The sequence below is a fragment of the Eptesicus fuscus genome, chromosome 6 (assembly GCF_027574615.1).
Source record: "Eptesicus fuscus isolate TK198812 chromosome 6, DD_ASM_mEF_20220401, whole genome shotgun sequence".
NCBI lineage: Eukaryota > Metazoa > Chordata > Mammalia > Chiroptera > Vespertilionidae > Eptesicus > Eptesicus fuscus.
In genome coordinates this window covers 86,847,090-86,866,972 of record NC_072478.1, presented here as the reverse complement: position 1 = coordinate 86,866,972, position 19,883 = coordinate 86,847,090, and the positions used below count along the sequence as shown (strand labels likewise).

The window sequence follows — 19,883 nt, the reverse complement described above, 5'->3', positions numbered from 1 at the left end:
AGTGTTGGGAAGGTTGTAGCTTCAAGTCCACCTCAGATCCATGAGCCTATACTTTGAAAAACAACCAAACAAAGCATTTAGCAAGCAAGAACTGGCATCTATGCTTTAGCCATTTTCTTTTTTAAAAAAATGTATCTTTATTGATTTCAGAGAGGAAGGAAGAGGGAGAGAGAGAGAAACACTAATGATGAGAGAATCATTGTTCGGCTGTCTCCTGCACGCCCCCTACTGGGGATTGAGCCGGAAACCTGGGCATGTGCCCTTGATGGGAATCGAACTCGGGACCCTTCAGTTCGCAGGTTGACACTCTATTCACGGAGCCAACCCGGCTAGAGCTAGCCATTTTCTTTACACTTCTCTTAGTTGTTCCACTTAGATCAAATGTGCTGCATACATTCATTCATCTATTTATTAAATGCTACTGTGCTGAATGCTGCAATGCAAGGGGCGGGGGAGAAATGAACGAAATAGAACCTTTATCCATCTGGAACTGAGAAGAAGGCCTGTAGGGTCAGACCTTGCATTCAAGTGCTAGCTCCAGTACTTCCTAACTGTGGGCTTTGGCCAATTATCTAACCTTTCTGGTTTCCACTTCCTGAACTGTGAAAACTTGGATAACGGTATCTGTGTCACAGGATTTTAGTGAAGACTAAAGGGATAATGCCTAGAAAAGTGATTAGTTAGCACCAGGACTGCCTACATAATCTAAAGCAGCGGTCGTCAACCTTTCGAACCTCCCGGACCACCAGTGGTCCACAGACCACCAGTTGGCGATCGCTGCTCCAAAGATTTCCTTAAACCAGCGGTCGCCAACCTTTCCGACCTCACAACCACCAGTTGGTGATTGCTGATTTAAAGGACAAATGGAATATGTGGAACCTCTTGTTCTAAACTTATTAAGAGGGCAACAGCAGAGCAATCAACCAAGCACAGAGCCCTGCTAAGCCTGACTGCACAGGTTGCATGCCTGTGAAGTTGGCTCTGGCTAACATAGTGCCTGATGCGTGGTAGTGTTCAATAAATGTTAATTAGCCCAGCTTGGTGTGGCTCTGTGGCTGAGCATTGACCCAGGAACCAAGAGGTCACCAGTTTGATTCCCTGTCGGGGCACATGCCCAGGTTTCGATCCCCAATAGGGGGCGTGCAGGAGGCAGCCAATCAATGATTCTCATCATCGATGTTTCTATCTCTCCCTCTCCCTTGCTCTCTGAAATCAATAAAAATATATTTAAATAAATAAATAAAAATTCTTTAAAAAATGTTAATTATTAATTTTCTAGGGTTCAACCTCTCAAAGAGTCTTAAGATTTATTGGTGGAAAAAGACACTTAGTCTCAAAATAACTACTTGGGAAACAATGACACAATTGGGTTGTCAGGTGACATTTCAGATTCACATTTTAAAAAGCATATTGACAAAAAAAAAAAAAAAAAGGATATTGACAATCCAGATTATGTGAATGCCTGTTATTGAAGATACTCAGGTGGAATCTGGATGAAAACTCAGCTACAGATTTTTGCCTTATAGCTTTTGGTAGCTGTAATTACCATGTAAAAGTCAATAATAAGAACCACTATTGACTAGATATTTACTATTACTTGGACACTGTATAAGATGCTTCCCATGTATTATCTCACTTAATTCCCCCAACGGTCTTGGGAGGGACATACTATTGTTAACCTGGTTTTGATAGGTAAGGAAAACAAGAATGAGAGAGGTCAAGTGACTTTCCCAACGTCTCAGCTGTTAAGTGGCAGAGGCAGGGCTCAAACCCAGCCCTGTCTGGATACAGGCTCTATAGGCCCTAAAACTTAGGCTCCACCAATGACCAGCTGGGTGTTTTGGGTCAGGTTATTTTTCTTTCTCTGGTCTCCAGCTACCTCAGAAGGGGGAAAAGTTTGGATGAGGCTTCAAGTATGTAAAGCCTTAGGCAGGGTCAAGTATGTGGAGCCTCTAGCAGAGTGGCCAGAGGTTATTATGGGATTTCCCTTCTCTCCCCTTGAGCTAACCTCTGAGCTAACCTCTCAGCTAAATGGTTTTATCTTTATTGGAGGGAAACGTGGTAGACTTATAAAATGCCTACAGTGTTGAGAAAGTAGTTGGTGGCACAGCAAGGAGACTGCTCAGGACTTGAGGTCCTTGCTCCTCTATAAAAATATCAAGTGCTTGTAAAAGGCACTCATGCGGCAGAAATGGGCCACTGTCCTCTTGGTTCTCCCTGATAGTTTTACTTGATAGCAGATATGGAAGAGCAGACAGGTGAGCTTCTTGAGTGCAAGATGAGGATAAACATGTTAAGAGTGTCTCCTACATTTCTAACCATGACTCCTGGAGCCAGAGTGTCATATAAAATAGGTAAAGGACTTGATTGACAGCAAATGACCCCACCCTACAAAGCTCGAAACTTGTTGTGGACATTAGCAATCCATGCTCCTGTCACTGAGCATCACTCAGAGCTTAACATATGTCAGTTACTGAACCTCTCCTTGCCTGCTGCTTCCTTAGATCTCTGATTTGAAAAACAACTCAAATCTGGAGTTTTGGTCACTGCATCTGCCTAAAGCAGATGAGGAATGATTGTAGAATTTGCATGTTCTCTATAGCTTTTGTTCACCTTTATGCAGGCAGGGATAGTTCTATTGATTTTTCAGCCTCTTTATCTTGCCCAAAGGCTGTCAATAATGCCCAACACAAATGTGATTGGATGATCAAGTCACCTTTCTCTATTGCATCACTGATGCTTCAGCACTGCCTTCCTTTGCCCTAAGGACTGGGAATGGGATGCTGAGAATGGGATGGAATGGCTTATTCACGCGTGCTTTCATTTCTTCCCAAGGGAAGGCAAAGACATTTAACAAAACCTTTACAACTGTGCAGATGTCTGTCTCCCTCCACCCCCATGTCCCACCCTCTGTGAAGTTATATAGGGATGCCCTTCATCTCCCTCTTCCCTTCTACTTCTTCCCTCCTTATACCCCTTTTGATCATGCAGACAATAAAGGCTGGTCTTTTGGGTGCCCCAGAGAGTGGGGGTTACTTTCAGTCTTCTGATAGCTCCTTGTGAAAAAAGCATTTCCGCCTTAGATGGACAAGCTGATATTTCCTTTGGATAAAATTCTCATCCTCTTTCTAGGTCTTCTTCATTTCCCATTCCTGAAGTACAGAAAGACAAGACACATCAGTTTGTTGAATAGTCTAGTGTGACTTGTAGGATAAAAACATTTCACTGCACATTGATTGGTTGCCTTCTGCATGTACCCCGACTGGGGCTGGAGATTGAGCCTGCAACCGAAGTATGTGCCCTTGACCAGAATCAAACCCGCGACCCTTCAGTCCACAGGTTGTCGCTCTTACTACTGAGGAAAACTATCTAGAGCTGTACCTTGGCTTTTTGCAGCACTCTTCCTTGGTTGGAGGTTACAATGGATGGACTCCTCTTCCTCAGCTCAGAAACACAGTTTACAGGGAGAGGTTGCTCTGGAGGATTGTCCTGGGGTTTATTTGCAGTTTCCTGTCAATGACAAGAAATAATTACATAGGTGAAGTCTAATGCTGGCTACCTACACCCAGCCTGCCCTCCAAAGAATCCATATAGAGGGCACTATCCATACATACTAGCATCAAACAGGATGAGGGAGGAAGGCACTCGAAGGCCTTGGAATAAGCTAATGACAGCTGAAATGACCGAACCCTCACTATATACTAGGCATTGTGCTGATTAGTTTATTGAGCCTTTTCAAGCCTATGAAGTAGGTACTATTAGTCATCTTATTGTAAAGATAAGAAAAGTAGGAAGGTCAAGTCACTGCTCAAGGTCACATGTCTGGGGAGTGGGAGAGCTAGGTTTCCTATCCCACTGTCCTTCCTATTTCTTTCTCTCCTGCATTCCTTCTAATTTTCTACACTACCCTGAGATTTTCCAGGTGATTGCTTAGTACCTTACTGGATTCAGTTCCTTACATGGGACATATTAACAGCTTAATTTGCAGAGAATTTGAAGAAAACTTTATCTCTAAGGTCACGGAAAGAGTCAGAAGTGGAGGGAAAGTCTTATGGAATGTGAACATCAGGGCCTATTGGTGGGAGGAAGCAGCTGGGATGAGTGAACCACTTCTAGCCTGTCCACCAGCCCTCTGTGACTCTGTGTCCCTGGCCTTTAAGCTCTTAATTTTTAAAAATCTTTATTGTTGAGATTATTACAGATGTCCCTCTTTTTCCCCCCTATTGCCCCCCTCCACCCAGTCCCCGCCCCACCCCAGGCCTTCGCCACCCTATTGTCTGTGTCCATAGGTAATGCATATATGCATATAAGATCTCTGTTTAATTTCTTCCCACCCCCACCTTCTTTCCCTCTGAGAATAGTCAGTCTGTTCCATTTCCATGCCTCTGATTCTATTTTATTCACCAGTTTATTGTGTTCATTAGATTTCTTACTCATTCATTTTGATTTTTAGATTCAATTGTTGATAGGTATGTATTTGTTGCCATTTTGTTGTTTATATTTTTGATATTTTTCTTCTTCTTCCTCTTCTTAAAGAATACCCTTCCACATTTCATATAATACTGGTTTGGTTGTGTTGAACTCTTTTAGCTTTTTCTTGTCTGTGAAGCTCTTTATATGACCTTCAATTCTAAATGATAGTTTTGTGGGTAGAGTAATCTTGGTTGTAGGTCCTTGCTATTCATCACTTTGAATATTTCTTGCCACTCCCTTCTGGCCTGCATATTTTCTGTTGAGAAATTAGCTGACAGTCATATGGGCATTCCCTTGTAGGTAAATAACTGCTTTTCTCTTGCTGCTTTTAAGATTCTCTCTTTGTCTTTAGACCTTGGCATTTTAATTATTACGTGTCTTGGTGTGGTCCTCTTTGGATTCTTCTTGTTTGGGACTCTCTGTGCTTCCTGGACCTGTAAGTGTCTTTCTTTCACCAGGTAGGGAAAGTTTTCTGACATTATTTCTTTAAATAGGTTTCCAATATCTTGCTCTCTCTCTTCTTCTGGCACTCACATAATGCAAATGTTGGTACGCTTGAAGTTGTCCCAGAGGCTCCTTACACTATCTTCATATTTTTGGATTCTTTTTTTCTTTTTGCTCTTCTGGTTGGGTATTTTTTGTTTCCTCATATTTCAAATTGTTGATTTGATTCTCAGAATCATCTATTCTACTGTTGAATCCCTTGTATATTATTCTTTATTTCAGTCAGTGTATGCTTTATTTCTGACTGGTCCTTTTCCATTTTTTTTGGAGGTTTCTAGAAGATTCTTGAATAACCTTATGACTGTGGTTTTGAACTCTTAACTCCAGTACTTTGCTTTCTTCCATTTCTTTAATTTGTGACATGTTTCTTTGTCTCCACATTTTGGCTGTTTCCCTTTCTATGTATTGGGTAGAGTTACTATGTTTCCTTGAGTTGGTAGAGTGGCCTTGTGTAGTAAGTGTTCTGTAGGGCCCAGTGGCTCAGCTTCCCCAGTCACCTGAGCTGGGAGCTCCAGGTGCACCCCTTTGTGGGCTGTGAGCACAGTCTTGTTGTAGTTGAGACTTGATTGCTGTTGGTGTTACTGGGAGGAATTGACCTCCAGGCCAATTGGCTGTGAGGACCAGCTGGGACCACAGTGGGAGAGCCGCTATGCAGGAGACACCCCTATGGAGCAGGACTTGCTTCAGTGGGGCTTTGGTGCTGACTGAGTCTGCCCCTTGAGTGTGTTGCTTATGGATGTGTAGAGTTGTAATGTGGTATTGTCTGACAGTGACCACTGGGTGCACTGGCTCTTTGGTCTCCAGGGAGATGCAAAGTCAGCCACTGCCTGGGACCACCCAGCAGGAACTACAGAGAGATCTGCAGATTCCTCCTCTTTGTATTGGGTTTGGAAGTGCTCAGACGGGGCCCAGCTGTGAAGCAAGTCAGGCTGGTGCTGGTGCTGGGTCTTGGGCCTTTTATTGATAGGTTTGGTGCTCCCTGACACAGCTCTAGCTTGTTTGAGAGAATTTAGCCTGAACAAGGACAGGCCATTCATATGCAAAACCTGCTGCACACAGCTTGGGTTGGATTATAAATTGGATGAGGCGGGGTCTTAGGGAATCATCAGGGCGGAGCAAACAGACATGACCACTAGTCAGCACTGGGATCTACTGGGGAGGTCCCGGCATAGGAACAGTGATCCCTGCAAGTACCTCTGTCTGGGAGAAAGCCACCCTTGAGTTCCTGTCCTGATGCCAGACAATCCAGTTCCTCCTCGTATATGTCTGTGTCCCCCAAAGCCTCACCCTGGTGCTGGAGCTCAGAGGAAGCGGGACCTTGTAAGTTCAGTTCATGGTGCCGGCCTTTTAAGAGGAATAGCTGGGTCTCCAGCAGCCTCTCTGTTACTGAGCCCCAATCTGCACTGGTTTTTACAGCCTGTAGTTCTTACTGCCCATAGGGACTTCTTTTCCCAGCTCTGGGACCCTGGGCTGGGGGTCTGGTGTGGGGTTGGGACCCCTGCTCCTCTGGGCGGCCTTCACAGAGATGCTCTCCCTCCTGATTAAAAAAGCGGCCCACATGGGTGCCAGACCAGCCCGTTCTGTGCCTTTGCACCTCCTACCAGTTTCTGTGTGCTTTCTTCTTCTCTAGTTGTAGGACTTCCATTCAGCCAGATTCCCAGCAATTCTGGATGATGGTTGTTCTGTATTTTAGTTGTAATATTGATGTGGTTGTGGGAGGTGGCGAGTACAGGTGTCTACCTATGCCGCCATCTTCTGGAAATCCTCCTAAGCTCTTAATTTTTAAGTTAGGTTGGAAATGCCCCATGGAGAGGACATGTAGGGTGGAAGAAACAGCCCTAACTTCCTAGTCATAGGGTGTGGTCTGACCAGGCAGCTGTTACCTTGGACAACAATAAGATGAAAGTTCTCAATGATAACTTGAATTTATCAGACAAATTACTTCATTTCTCTGAGTCTTAATTTCCTTGTCTGAAAGTAAGTAGAACATTTATTCATTTGAAACATTTATTGCACTCCTACTGTTTTTCAGACTATGTAAAGGGATAGGACTATAATGATAAAAAAAATACAGTCCAATTCTTTTTATTTTATTTTTAAGATTTTTAAAAAATTGACTTCAGATGGGAAGGGAGAGATAGAAACATCAATGATGACACAGAATCATTAATTGGCTACCTCCTGCATGCCCCTACTGTAACCCAAGCATGTGCCTGACCAGGAATGGAACCGTGTCCTCCTGGTTCATAGGTCGATGCTCAACCACTGAGCCATGCCAACTGGGCCATACAGTCCAATTCTTAATAAAAATAGCAGTTTCCTTGTCTGTCAAATGGGGTGAATACACATAGTACTAGCTCATAGGACTGCTGTGAAGACTATGTGAGATAATACAAGTTAAGATGGTGTGATAATTGATTAACACAAGTTTGTTATTCTTATTCAACATACGGTAGTTATCAGTAACCTTAAGGCCACTTCTAAGAGATACAAAGTCAAGTAAATGGCGGTGCGTCCATGGAGAGAACACAGGCCAGAGAACTTGCTGCAAGAGTCCCCGTCCTAGCTGTGCCACCAATGGCATGTCCCTTAGGGCCTCTTTTGTTATCTGTAAGCGAGCATAACTCCTGGCCCCAAAGGATGATCAAGATCTGTAGCATGTGAGGACATTAAGGAGCAGCTACCCCTGGTGTAGCAGGGAGTGGACTCACCGCACTCTTGTTCTTGCTGCTTATGGAGAGTCCCAGGGCTGGGCCCCCTGCCAGAGACCTCTGTAAGCGCTCCTTCACAGCCACCAGCTTCAGTTCCAGGTCGATCCGGTGCTCTTCCTTCGCCCGGCACTGAGCTTCCAGGGTGGCCACGGCCTCCTCCAGAACTTTTAACTTTGCTCCTGTTTCCAAAGACATTGATGAGAAAGAGCTGAGCATGGCCTGAAGCATCAAGCAGTTTGGCAGGGCCTCAGGCCCTAGTCTGCCCCTCCCAGAGGGCCTTTCCTATCCTCAGTCCTGGTTAAGAGGTGGACTTTGGGCCTGGGGTTCCAGCTCTATGCTGGGTAGTATGTTTTTCACCTTTCCAATACCCATTTCCCCATTTCTGGATACAGAACCTTTTTTTTTCCCCCCTGGGAAACCACATTTCCTCCATTATTATTTACTAGAGGCCCAGTGCACAAAATTTGTGCACTTGGGGAGGGGGTCCCACGGCCCGGCCTGTGCCCTCTTGCAGTTCGGGACCCCTCGGGGGATGTCTGCCTGAGGGGATCGGGCCTACGCTGGCAGTCAGACATCCCTCTCACAGTCTGGGGCTCTTGCAGTTGGGGACCCCTTGTTCTTTACTGCCCGCCTGCAGTGGAGGTGGTGGGAGAGGCTTCTGGCTGAGTGGTGCTCCCCCTGTGGGAGCGCACTGACTATGAGGGGCAGCTCCTGCATTGAGCATCTGCCCCCTGGTGGTCATTGCACATCATACAGACCGGTCGTTCCACCGTTTGGTCGATTTACATATTACGGTTTTATTATATAGGACTAGTAGCCCATTGCAGGAAGATTCCTGCAATAGGGCTTCCTGCTGCACTCTCCCCCGCCCTGCCTGCTTGCCTCCCTTCTCCCTGCCTGCCTGCTTGCTTCTCTGCAGCTTCGCTCCCTTCTGCAGCACTTGGCTTCTTTCTACACTGTCTTGATATGCAAATTAACCACCATCTTGGTTGGGTTGATTTGCATACTCGTCCTGATTGGCTGGTGGGCGTGGCTTGGGCGTAGCAAAGGTGTGGTCAATTTGCATATTGCTCTTTTATTAGGTAGGATAGTTTGGATGGGGGTGACCTCAATCCTAGTTCAAGGTGTTAGCACATAACTTAATCCTGGCCCATAATCCTATATCAATCAGGGTCACAGTGATTGGCTTAGGGATCAAAGTTGGTCAGAGTGAAGTGTTTTTGGGGGCCACTAGGAAGAGAAGTTCTCTCTGCTGGGGTGGCTGAGAGGATTAGGTGAGGGCTGGAGTTGCACAATCATTTTGTCACCATGAAGGGCAGAGAATGAAACCAATGTAGAGGAAGGCCAAAGCAAGAGTTGGAGAAATGTACTTCCTGGTGACATCATTTAAGTTCTTTGACCCTGATATACCTGATTGTTCAGTTTTTCAAGTGCATTTTTCTTTTTTTCATTACTAAGCTAGTTTAACTTTGTTTTCTGTTCCTTGTAACCAAGAGTCATAACATAGAGCTTTACATTGACCAGGGGTTCCTACTAGGATTTTGCTGTTTATTCAGTTTAACCCAACATATCTAAATTAGAGCCTTCTTGGTACCAAGAGCTATCTATGTTGGGCCTTACTAGGTTTAAAAATTAGTCTATGTTTGCCCTGAGGGAGGCTGCACTGGAGGGTTTTCTAGTAACGGTGGGTTCTTTTCATTCATTCAGTTGTTCATTCAGTGAATACATATTGCATGCTCGCTATGTACCAGGCACTGTCCATCATCCCCAGCACCTGGACCTATGCTCAAATAGCCATACTCAGCACCTATCTGTGAATGAATGAGTTAATGTGAGGTTCAAATGATCTTTCATTTCCCTGATTTTAAGGCACATGCTGTTTTTCATATTTTAACGTTTCTAAAATCAAATTGTATCTTACATTAAGTGTATACATTTTTGTGATGCTTTTTCATCCCTTTACCCCAAAAGCAGTTATTAAATAGGTGGCCCTTCCATTAGTCAGGAGGGATGATGATGATGATGGTGGTGGTGGTGGTGGCGGCGGTGGCGATGATGATGATGAAAAGGAGGAAGGAGGGAGAAGCTCACCTGTCTTGGGTAAGAGACCAGGTGATCTGTTCTAGGGAAAGGCCAGGCCCTCCAAGAGCGCTCAGGACCACACCATGTAGGTACCTGGATTGTTCCGAATGGCATCCTTTAGCTCCCTCTTTTCTTGCCGCAGTGCCATCAGCTCTGTCCGGATTGTCTCTTTTTCTTTCTCCAGCTTCTCTTTTTCTACCAGGTACCTCCGGGCATCCTCCTCAGCTCGGTTCTTACCGTACTTGTATTGATTGGCACCTGCAGAGTTAGGAGGCAGGAAAAGGGCCTCAGTTCTGACCTCTGGGAAGGGCATTTGGGTGGTGTTAGCTTCTCTTTCAGCCTCAACTTCTCCATCTATAAAAATGGGGATATTTAGAGCTATATCCCTAGATATAGTTAATGTGGCTGCTCTAAGGAAGCAAGGAGCAAAAGGGAGGTAGTAGAGCTCAGGGATGAGGGGGAAGGGCTTTGGAACCAGACAAAGGTTTGCATTCTCTTTTGCCCTTTATTGGTTGTGTGACATCAGGCAAAAGAGAATAGTGATGTTTTTGTGTCTTCTCCTCAGCTATAGTTTCCACATTTGTAAATGTGGATATTGATCAAATTTATCTCTTAGCATTGTGGTAGGTTTTAAATGAGATAATTCATGAAAAGTGCTTAGTGTAGAACCTGGCAAATAGTAAGTGCTTAGTAAAGGTTAAATAATAATAATAATAATAATGTAAAACAAATTTTGTGACGTATAACACACTTTGGTTTTAAAAGGGCATATTTTATAGTCAACTCTCAGGTATGTGTAAGACAAGGAGACTGGTAGATATAACTCAGATCCATGGAGAATCAAGACCTTGGGCTAAAGTCAGGCATTGCCCATTTTATTACTAGGAAATGGGTGGGGATAGAGAGGGATCTAGTAGTCTACTATGGGCTCTACACTATGATCATGGACCAAAACAACAAATAGCCCAGTTGCATGGCTCAGTAGTTGAGTGTTGACCTATGAACCGGGAGATCACAGTTCAATTCCCTGTCAGGGCACATGCAGGGTTTGCTGGCTAGATCCCCAATAGGGGGCGTGCAGGAGGCAGCCGATTAATGATTCTCTTATTGATGGTTCTATCTCTCTTTCCCTTTCTCTCTGAAATAAAAAAAATATATAAAACCAAATATAGCATAATTTTATTGAGTATTTACTAAGTACTAGGTCACCTATATGCATTTCCATTTCCTTTTCATAAAAACTGACTATTATTAGCTCTATTTTATTGTTGAGGAAACAGGCACAGAGAGGTTATATCTTACTGTTAATGATGGCAGAACCTAGGTTTGAACCCATGTCCACCTACTCCAGGTCCATGCCATGCAGTACTTCTCTAGGGCAAGGCCATAGTCAAACCACTCAGGGAAAGTTTTATGTATGTTGTTGCTACAGTCAGCCACACACAGTCCTTTGTAAGTTGGTGGGGTGTGGAGTAATTCCCATGATTTACTGATAATTGTGTGGGTCTCTCCAGTTCTTATAGGGATCGCAGTGATTACCCAGTGACTCATGCAAAAATCAATTCCTGCCACAACTACCCTGCAAGTCAAACCAGATCATAAATAAAGCATGGAGGGCAGAGAAGGGGACCCATACTTCCTCCAACTTTCCAGATATACAGTAGCATATCAGGGGAGCTGGCTCCCAGACTTTGGAATTTTTTAGGCTGGTAAAATAAAGAAAATGGGTAGACCAACAAAGCGTTGTTGACATAACAGATAAGGCCCTTAAAAATCCCAACTACCATCTAATTATTCCAAATATTTTATAAAATAAATAATATTGTAACATCCCCAGAGTTGGGAGAACACAAATGCAGAATAAAGTGGTCATTTACATTGAATAGATTTAGATTTATGAAAAACTTCCTGCACTGTACTTATTTTTATCATTTCAATTGCAGATGAGTGAAAACTTCCTTAGGGTCTGAACCAGTGAGTGGACTCACTCTTGGGGGTCACTGCCCTGGTTTGCCTTACTATGTTGGCACCACGGAGAACAGCTTATCTCACACCCGACCCTGTAATCCTTGAGTCACTCAAAGGGTGGTGAAGAAGCAAACTAGATTGTTGCAAGGAGCTATAATTCTGTGGGCCTCCTAGTAGTGGTGATAAGTATTTGCCTCAGAACTGCCCAAGTATCTTCCAGAAAAATCTGGGCTTCCATAGTGGAGGGGAAAATAAGGAATATTTAATGTTCACATTACTAGTGTAACTTAATGCACTAATGTGGTATATATCAGTGCTTCTTTCCTTTTTATTGCTGAATAGTATTCCAGGTGATCTTTTTTTAAATTAAATATATTTTTATTGATTTCAGAGAGGAAGGGAGAGGGGGAGAGGAGACATTAATGATGAGAGAGGATCATCGATTGACAGCCTTCTGCATGCCCCTACTGGGGACTAAGTCTGCAACCCAGGCATGTGCCCTGACCAAGAATTGAACCCAGTGACCTTCTGGTTCCTGGGTCGATGCTCAACCACTGAGCTACACCCGGCTGGGCGCAGGAGATCTTAAGAGGAAAGCCTTTGTTGTTTCTGATAAATCAGCTGTTAATCTTAGTGGGGATCCTTTGTAAGTGACAAATAGATTTCTCTTCTACTTTCAAGGTTTTCTCCTTTTGGCTTTAGCATTTTGACCATGATGTGTCCTTTGTGGATCTCTTAGCTTTTATTTTACTTGGACTTCACTGGTACCCTGGATATATCAATAATGTTTTTCAATAAACTTGGCAAGTTTTCAGCCATTATTTCTTTTAATATATATATATTTTTACGCTTCTTTCTCTCCTCTCTTTTTAGTATGTTCTTTATACGTATGTAGATTTCATATAAAGTCTAGATTTCTGGTCTCTCTTGAATAATTGGCACTGCTGTGTGTGGGCCATCGGCTGGAGCTTAGTGGCCACTCCTGAGCACTCCAGTTTCCTACAGTCTTCCCCACCTCACTCCTTGTTGTTTCTCCTCTGAGGCCACATGCAAGCTGCCCTTCATCACTGTACTTAATGATGTGATTTTTCTTATGGTAGAGTATTTTCTTACACCTCAATTCACTCATTTATTTACCTGCCTGATCCCTGGAGGAATATGATTTTGAGACTCCCTCCACTCATGGGCTGCTCCTCACCCTTTCCCCTCCCCGACAGAACTCACTGGAGGCATGGCGCTTGACTTTGACCTGCGGATCCACTCGATGGGACTTCTCACTGCAGGAGGACGCGTGGCGCTTCACCTGGGCCCCAGTGGGACGGTCAGGCTCCTCATCCTGGGAGGGAGATGGAGGAAGAAGATGAAGTGCAGGTAGGCCCAGAGTCATCAACGCGGGTGTGTCCTGGTCCGTGCTCGGTGGGTGAGTGCCATGGGACCTCTGAGATCTTGGCTTTATATTTTTAAACTTGTGCAGCACTCAACAGTTTATAAGCCACTTTCACTAGCAGTATATCATTGGATCCTCCTACCATCCTGTGGGGTGGGGGCAGCAGAAGATAGCCCTAAATTGGAATATGTGCAGAGAGGAAAATTAAGAAGTCTGAAAAGATTGTGGGTGACATATTTGACTTATCATAGATATTTTGTCCTCTTCTTATTTTGAAGTATCGTTTAAAGTTTTCTGAATTGTTAAAAAAAAAAGTTATGGATGACATCCGCCAATGATAGAAGTTACATAGACTGACTATACATTTGTGCATGAAGAGTATTAAGAACACTCAGAATCTGTCAAAGCTCAGGAACCACGAGTGGAATATGATGATAATGTAATATAATAGTGATTTTAGTAACAGCAGTACGGTTTACTTTTCTGTGTAAGAACTTCCTGTCCAGGCCCTGTGCTAAGTTCTTTCCTTAAAATATTTCAATTAGCTCGTGCAATAGTCCAGTCAGTTAGGTTTTATCATATCTGTTTGAAGCCCAGAAGTGAGGACCAGAGAAGTGAACCCAAGGTAATTCAGATTGAGCCCTGAGTCCAAAGTTTGCTCCTTTAAGTACTAAGCTCTTGCTCCTAAACTCTCCAACTGAGAAAGATCTCAAGCTGCATCCATTGGTTAATCTGTGTCTGAAGAAAGACCATGTAAAGGGAGTCCTAGAGGTGTGAACTCAGAGTGTGACCTAGCACTGCCCAAGGCAGGGGTCCTGATACACATCTGTTTTCCTTGGCAGCTTGGTTCCCCTCCCTCCCCATGCTGTCGGGCCTAACCCACCCACCAGCATCTGATCAGAATGTAGTTTTCTGGCTTCAGTGATGGCCACAGAGGCCTCACTGTAATTAATGAGCCGATATCTCCTCGGTTTAGTGAGCAAGACAAGGGGACTTGGTTCTGGGAGCTGAAACCCAAACTGTGGATGCCACCAGGTGAAGGCCTACAGGTGTGGCCACCCAGTTATTGCCTCCACCTCCAGACACCACTGAATCAGCAGCCTTAGTTCACAGAGTGTTAAATGGGTAGAGAGCCTAACACCTTGGTCAAACTGGAATAGTGCTTTCCAGTGTCCAGAGCCCTTCCTCGTCTTGATCTGGGAGCTTTTCACTGTACCATCTAACCTTCTTTCCAGGGATTCCTCATCCTGAGCCATGATCTGTGATAAGAAGGGTCATCCCTCTCCTTCCAGCTGCTGGTTAAATGAAAACAATCTCTCTGAGGCAAAGGAAAAAAGGAGTACAATCATGTGCTGCATGATGATGTTTCTGTTGAAAGCATATACAATGGTGGTGCCATCTATACTAATAAAAGGGTAATATGCTAATTAGGGCAGATGTCCATCCGAAAGTCCATCTGGACAAAGCCACAGTGGCTGCGAGGCCTGGGGTGCAGGCAGCCATGAGCCCTGGCAGCTACGAGGCCCAGGGCTCAGGCCTCGCAGCTGCCGCGGCCGGCAGTGGCAGTAGCAGCGGGGTGATGGGGGCGGCGCCTTCTCCTGATCAGCCCGGTCGCCTCCCATAGAGGGAGGCTCTGTGGGGAGAGGGCCTAAACCGTCAGTAGGACATCCCCTGAGGGCTCCCAGACTGTGAGAGGGGGCAGTCCGGGCCTCTAGTAAGATGATAATAGAGCTGAAAAATTACTATTGCCTAGTGACATCATAGCTGTCCTAACATTGTAATGCATTGTTCAGTGTTTGTGGTGATGCTGGTATAAGAAACCTACTGTGCTTCCAGTCTTATAAAAGTATAGCACAGCCCTAGCCAGTTTCGCTCAGTGGATAGAGCAGTCGGCCTGTGGCTGAAAGTGTCCCGGGTTCGATTCCAGGCAAGGGCACGTACCTTGGTTGCAGGCTCTTTCCCAGCCCGGGCCCTGTTCAGGGCACATGCAGGAGGCAACCAATCAATGTGTTTCTCTCACATTGATGTTTCTCTCTATCTTTCCCTCTCTTTCCACTCTCTCCAAAGGATCAATGGAAAAATATCCTCGGGTGAGGATTAACCAAAAAAAAGTATAGCACATACAGTTATGTACAGTACATAGTACTTGATGATAACAAATAACTATGTTAATGGTTTATGTATTTACTATACTTTGAAAAATTTATTATACTTTTAAATGTTATTTTAGGGTGTACTCTTTCTACTTATAAAAAAGTGTGCTGTAAAAGAGTATACTGTGTTACACCTGCAGCAAGCAGCCTCATACATCTTGTGTTTGCTGTCTCCTGATTGCATCATTTTCTCTTGTGCTTCATTTGATTTCATGCTGTTTTGTACAGTAACATGCTGTACAGACTTGAGCCTAGGAATAGTAGGCTATACCATGTAGCCTAGGTGTGTAGCTATACCATCCAGGTTTGTGTTAAGTTCGCTCTATGATGTTCGCACAAGGTCGAAATTGCCTAAGGATGCATTTCTCAGGATGTATCCCTGACATTAAGCGGCTCATGACTGTAGTGAGGGAAAGAGAGAGGGAGAGCTAAGAAGTGGCCTTTGCCGTGTTGCTGGGCAGCCCCAAGGGATCATACCTGCATCTTTTCGTAAGGGACGTCGTCGTAGACACGGGGCTCAGGCCACTGATCCTGGCAGGATCTTGCATATCTAGAGAATACAAGGTATGATGATGATGGCACTCTGCAGCTTACAGTGCTTTCCTGTCCACTCTCATTTGATTCTGGCAGCAGCTCATAGTGGATATTGGAAGGTTAGTAATACAACCATTCCAGGCAGCGCTGGGCCATTGCTGTGTTCAGGGCTATCTAGGCAGGGACCCACGTGATTCTCATAACCCAGGAAACAAGTAATGCATCACCCCCATTATATAAGTGAGAAAACAGAGGACCCAGACCGGCAAGGAACCAGCCAAGCTGATGATTGTGATAGAGCTGTGACGCGAGCCTAGCTCCTCTAGTACCAAACTCCACATACCAGCCCCGTGCCTGCCTGCCCAGGGGCTTGAGGGCGTGAGAGCCTAAGGTCCCAGCCTGTGAGCAGAGCCCATGTCAGTATAAAAGGACTTCTCCACTTTTGCTCACTCCATCCAAGGCTTCCCCCGACCCTGGGCCTCCTCCTTTAGCCAGCTCACTTCTGCCTGCTGGAAGAGGAGCGCACCCACTCTGACTTCCCAAGGGAACAGAGCCCTCCTCAGCCTTCCCGCCCAGTGCCCAGGGCTGGACTCAGAGCCTCTGAGAGGGAGCCGAGACGGGAAAGGTCCTGGGCGGCTGTGGGCTGTGGGGTGCCAGCTCTTACAGGAAGGAGTTGCGCCCCGCACTGACGATGCTGGTTAAGGTCTCCACGTCCACGTAGTCATAGTGCAGCGCCTCGGGAGTGACTTTGGAGCCCATCTCCACCAGCAGCAGCCCCAGCCAGCGGCCCATGTCCTCTGAGCAGCTTGCCTGAAGGAGAGGAGGCAAAGCTGAGTTCGTTTTGGCTGCTGCTCACTTACCCAACCCCATATTTATATAGACACGGGGGTACCTGTTATGTACCCAATACTTAGGGATCCAAGAAGAACAAGATTAGAACACATCCAGAAATCCAAATGGCTCCCACCTTCCCTCTATTCAAGTCTCTGCTCATTATCCTCAGAGCCCTCCTGACCATTTAGATATGAGAACATTCGAGTCTTCCTGAATATCCTTAAAATATAGTTTTTAAAAATATTTACTTTTTATTAGAGGAAGCTATTTCTTACATAACCCAATCATATTATTTCTTGTATTATAATCACCAATTATTTATAGGAAGATCAGCAAGGAATTGCTGGTCATAACTAGATGCTTACTTACGTTAGTTTTCATTTAAAGAGCATTCTTATAAAATCATCTTAGCCCATACATGCTACACTTGAATGAAGAAAGTACACTTTTTGCCAGAGAGCTCTGTGTATAATTGAAGAGGAATGAGAGACCCATCTTAAACTATCAAAATAAAAGTGAGTTGCTGAAGTAATATTTCATGAATTTAAGAACCGAGATAGGCGGTGGGTACTGGACAAAGAAAACAAGACCAAGAGGCTGGTTTTAGTTCTAGGATGAGACCAAGAGGCCACTGACCCTCTGTGGAGCCTTGGACAAAGCACGTGGCTGCCCTGGCCTCAGTTTCCTTATCTGTAACGTGAGGGGGTAGTTATTTACATTTTCCTCCAGTGTTAACATTTTAAAATCTAAATAGCCGAAAGATTGACACAAAGAAGAGAGGCCCCCAAGACAAAAAGCCAGCACCCAGGCCATCGCTCCCTTTACTTCCACCACCAGGGCCACTGGACTCCCCTCACCTCCAGGATGGCCACCTCCTGCCGGTTGCGCAGGATCCTGAAGGCAAATGGGTGTCTCGGCCCGAAGCCCGGGGCCACCTCACAGCCACCGAGGGCAATGGCATTCACGTGGGTCCGGAGGTCTGTGCGGTCCTTGTGGAAATACAGAGTGTTGCACTTCAGGCGGCACCAGCGTTCCTTCCAGCTGTGGTTCACCATCACGTTCAGGTAGCCTGGGAGGGGAGAGCGGCAGTGTGACCTCCCGACAGCCCAGCCTTGCGGAAACCCAAGGTGGAGGGTGCCCCAGGGCCACAGTGCCTGGACAGCCCTTGTACTATAGCTAGAAGGCCTTCCGATCAGCTCTCTCTTGGTCTGTGATCAGGCATCCTCTTCTCTTTCGGAGTTTCAGTTTCCTGTCTGCGAAATGGGGACTGATAATCACATCTGTCCTTCTCCGCACAGCCTTTGGACCATCCCAAGCTTGATGAGAAGTGCAGGGACTGCTACATACAATGAATAAGAGACACAACTCTCCCTCTTGCCTTTCCTCTCCCTAAAATAATGGATCATGCTGACCCCTGGTGGCAGCATGTGGGAGTAAAAGCATCTGACCAAGATAAAGAATTAGAAAATGAGGGCGGTACAGTCCTGTGACCTATGGGTTTAGAAATCCCCCTGCTTACAAAATATTTCTGTATAGCCAGGTGCCTTTATGCTATTCTTCCAGGGTTAGAATATCACTGTTTATCTAAAATATATGATTTTCTATTGAATTCCAGCACATGGAACACTGCATTTAAATGAGCAGAATAATACGCTCTCCCTCTCAAACCACTTTTAACTCACATTGAATGCATTTATAATGAAAAGTACTTTAGTATTTTTATACACCTGGTATGTTATATGCTGGGAAATAAGATACTCTTCTCTCGTCATAGTGGAGGAAACTGAGGCCTGGAGACAGGCAATAATTGGAATTAAGGTCACAGAAATATGGGAGTCCCTTGGCTTTTCCTCCTGCTGAGTGTCAGGTCCTCATGGGAGAGTAGAGATGGAAGGACATGGAAAACTGATGGGGTGGGGGTTAGCTATCCAGTGGCAGGATTCTCTCCTCTGTCCTGGGGGCAAGGTGGATGAAGCCTGGAGGGTCTCTTGGCTTGGCCCCAGGGGCCCGATCAACTGGGTCTGAATACTCCAGTGAATGCCTAGTATGCCCAGTACCCACCACAGCACGGAACCGCCTCTTCGGTGGAGGACATCTGCAGGTCATCGGCCAGCGCCTTCCTCTTGGAGAAGCTGATGATGCGGGTGATCTTGCGGCCTGCAGCCCTGCTCATCGAACCCTTCAGCTCTGCCAGGCTGCTCTTCTTCCCTTTGCCTGTTGCTGCAGAGATGGGTCAGGGGAGGGGAGGGAGACCCATGTCCCTCCCCTGGTCTACCCACCCCTCGCCTTCCCAGAGGCCTCGCCCACAGCTCCAGATGTGCACAGGCCAGGTCACCTCACCCAGGTCTCCAGAGTGGTCAGGACCTGCTCTGCACTGTGTGCGTGTGGCAAGCCCCCTGCCCCTCCCGGCTCTGGCATCCCCACCTGATCCCCCACAGGCTCCTACCATGTTCGCAGGCCTCTCTGCGGCCAAGGGTGGAGCAGTTATCGCTCATGCCCAGGCTGTCGGAGTCTGAGGTCTGCTTCTCTTGGGATAACCTCTGGAGAAGGACACAGACAGCCCCACATCAGAGGTCCCCTTGTTGGTTCAGTCTCCTCCAGACTCCTGCACAGGAGGATTAGCTAACAAATGTTTGTCAGCAACTCTTATGTACTTGATACCATACCAGGTATGGGGGTGGACCATGATGACTTAGAATAGTTGTATCTTTGAGATTCTCACAATCTATTTGAGGAGCAAGGCAATTAATTATAACACATTGAGATAAATGTCCTAGGAGTTTGGACCAGGTGACAAGGATCTGGGAAGGTATTTAAGTGGGAGACTAATGTAATGCAACCAGATTAGCAAGTTGGCTCCAGTGGCATCATGGGGGATGTGATAAGAGGGAGCAAGACTGGAAGCTGAAGAGCTACTTAAGAGAGTGTCATCCTGGGCAAGGTGAGACTGGGTAACAGGATGAACCAAGATGACAGTGAGGATGGAGAAAAATAGATGAATTGGCATTTTATAAAGTCATGACAGGTCAATTAAGTGCCTACTGGGTACAGGTTCCCTATATGAAAGTGTAACTCATCAAAGAGTTGTTGTAGAAATTAAATTAGGTAATACATGCAAAGCATTTAGAACAATGCCGGCCCCACGGTCACATTCTATAACTGCTAGCCTGTACTATATCATGTCAGACCCATGTATGTGGGTCTTAAACCTTCCCCTAGGACAGTGATGGGCAACCT

At 45.6% G+C, this 19,883-nt stretch overlaps 1 protein-coding gene across 1 annotated transcript in view; it reads right to left on the bottom strand.

Annotated features, from left to right (window-relative positions):
• Positions 1–1,281: 1,281 nt before the first annotated feature.
• Positions 1,282–19,883, bottom strand: part of AFAP1L1 (actin filament associated protein 1 like 1) — a 32,980-nt gene continuing 14,378 nt past the window's right edge. The window contains exons 10-19 of the mRNA XM_028161495.2: positions 19,093–19,186; positions 18,708–18,866; positions 17,504–17,715; positions 16,477–16,622; positions 15,756–15,828; positions 12,963–13,074; positions 9,864–10,028; positions 7,689–7,867; positions 3,382–3,510; positions 1,282–3,152 (exon numbers count right to left, since the gene is read on the bottom strand). Of these exons, the coding sequence (XP_028017296.1) occupies positions 3,129–3,152; positions 3,382–3,510; positions 7,689–7,867; positions 9,864–10,028; positions 12,963–13,074; positions 15,756–15,828; positions 16,477–16,622; positions 17,504–17,715; positions 18,708–18,866; positions 19,093–19,186 (1,293 nt within the window). The 3' untranslated portion in view covers positions 1,282–3,128. The remainder of the gene's footprint in view (positions 3,153–3,381; positions 3,511–7,688; positions 7,868–9,863; positions 10,029–12,962; positions 13,075–15,755; positions 15,829–16,476; positions 16,623–17,503; positions 17,716–18,707; positions 18,867–19,092; positions 19,187–19,883) is intronic.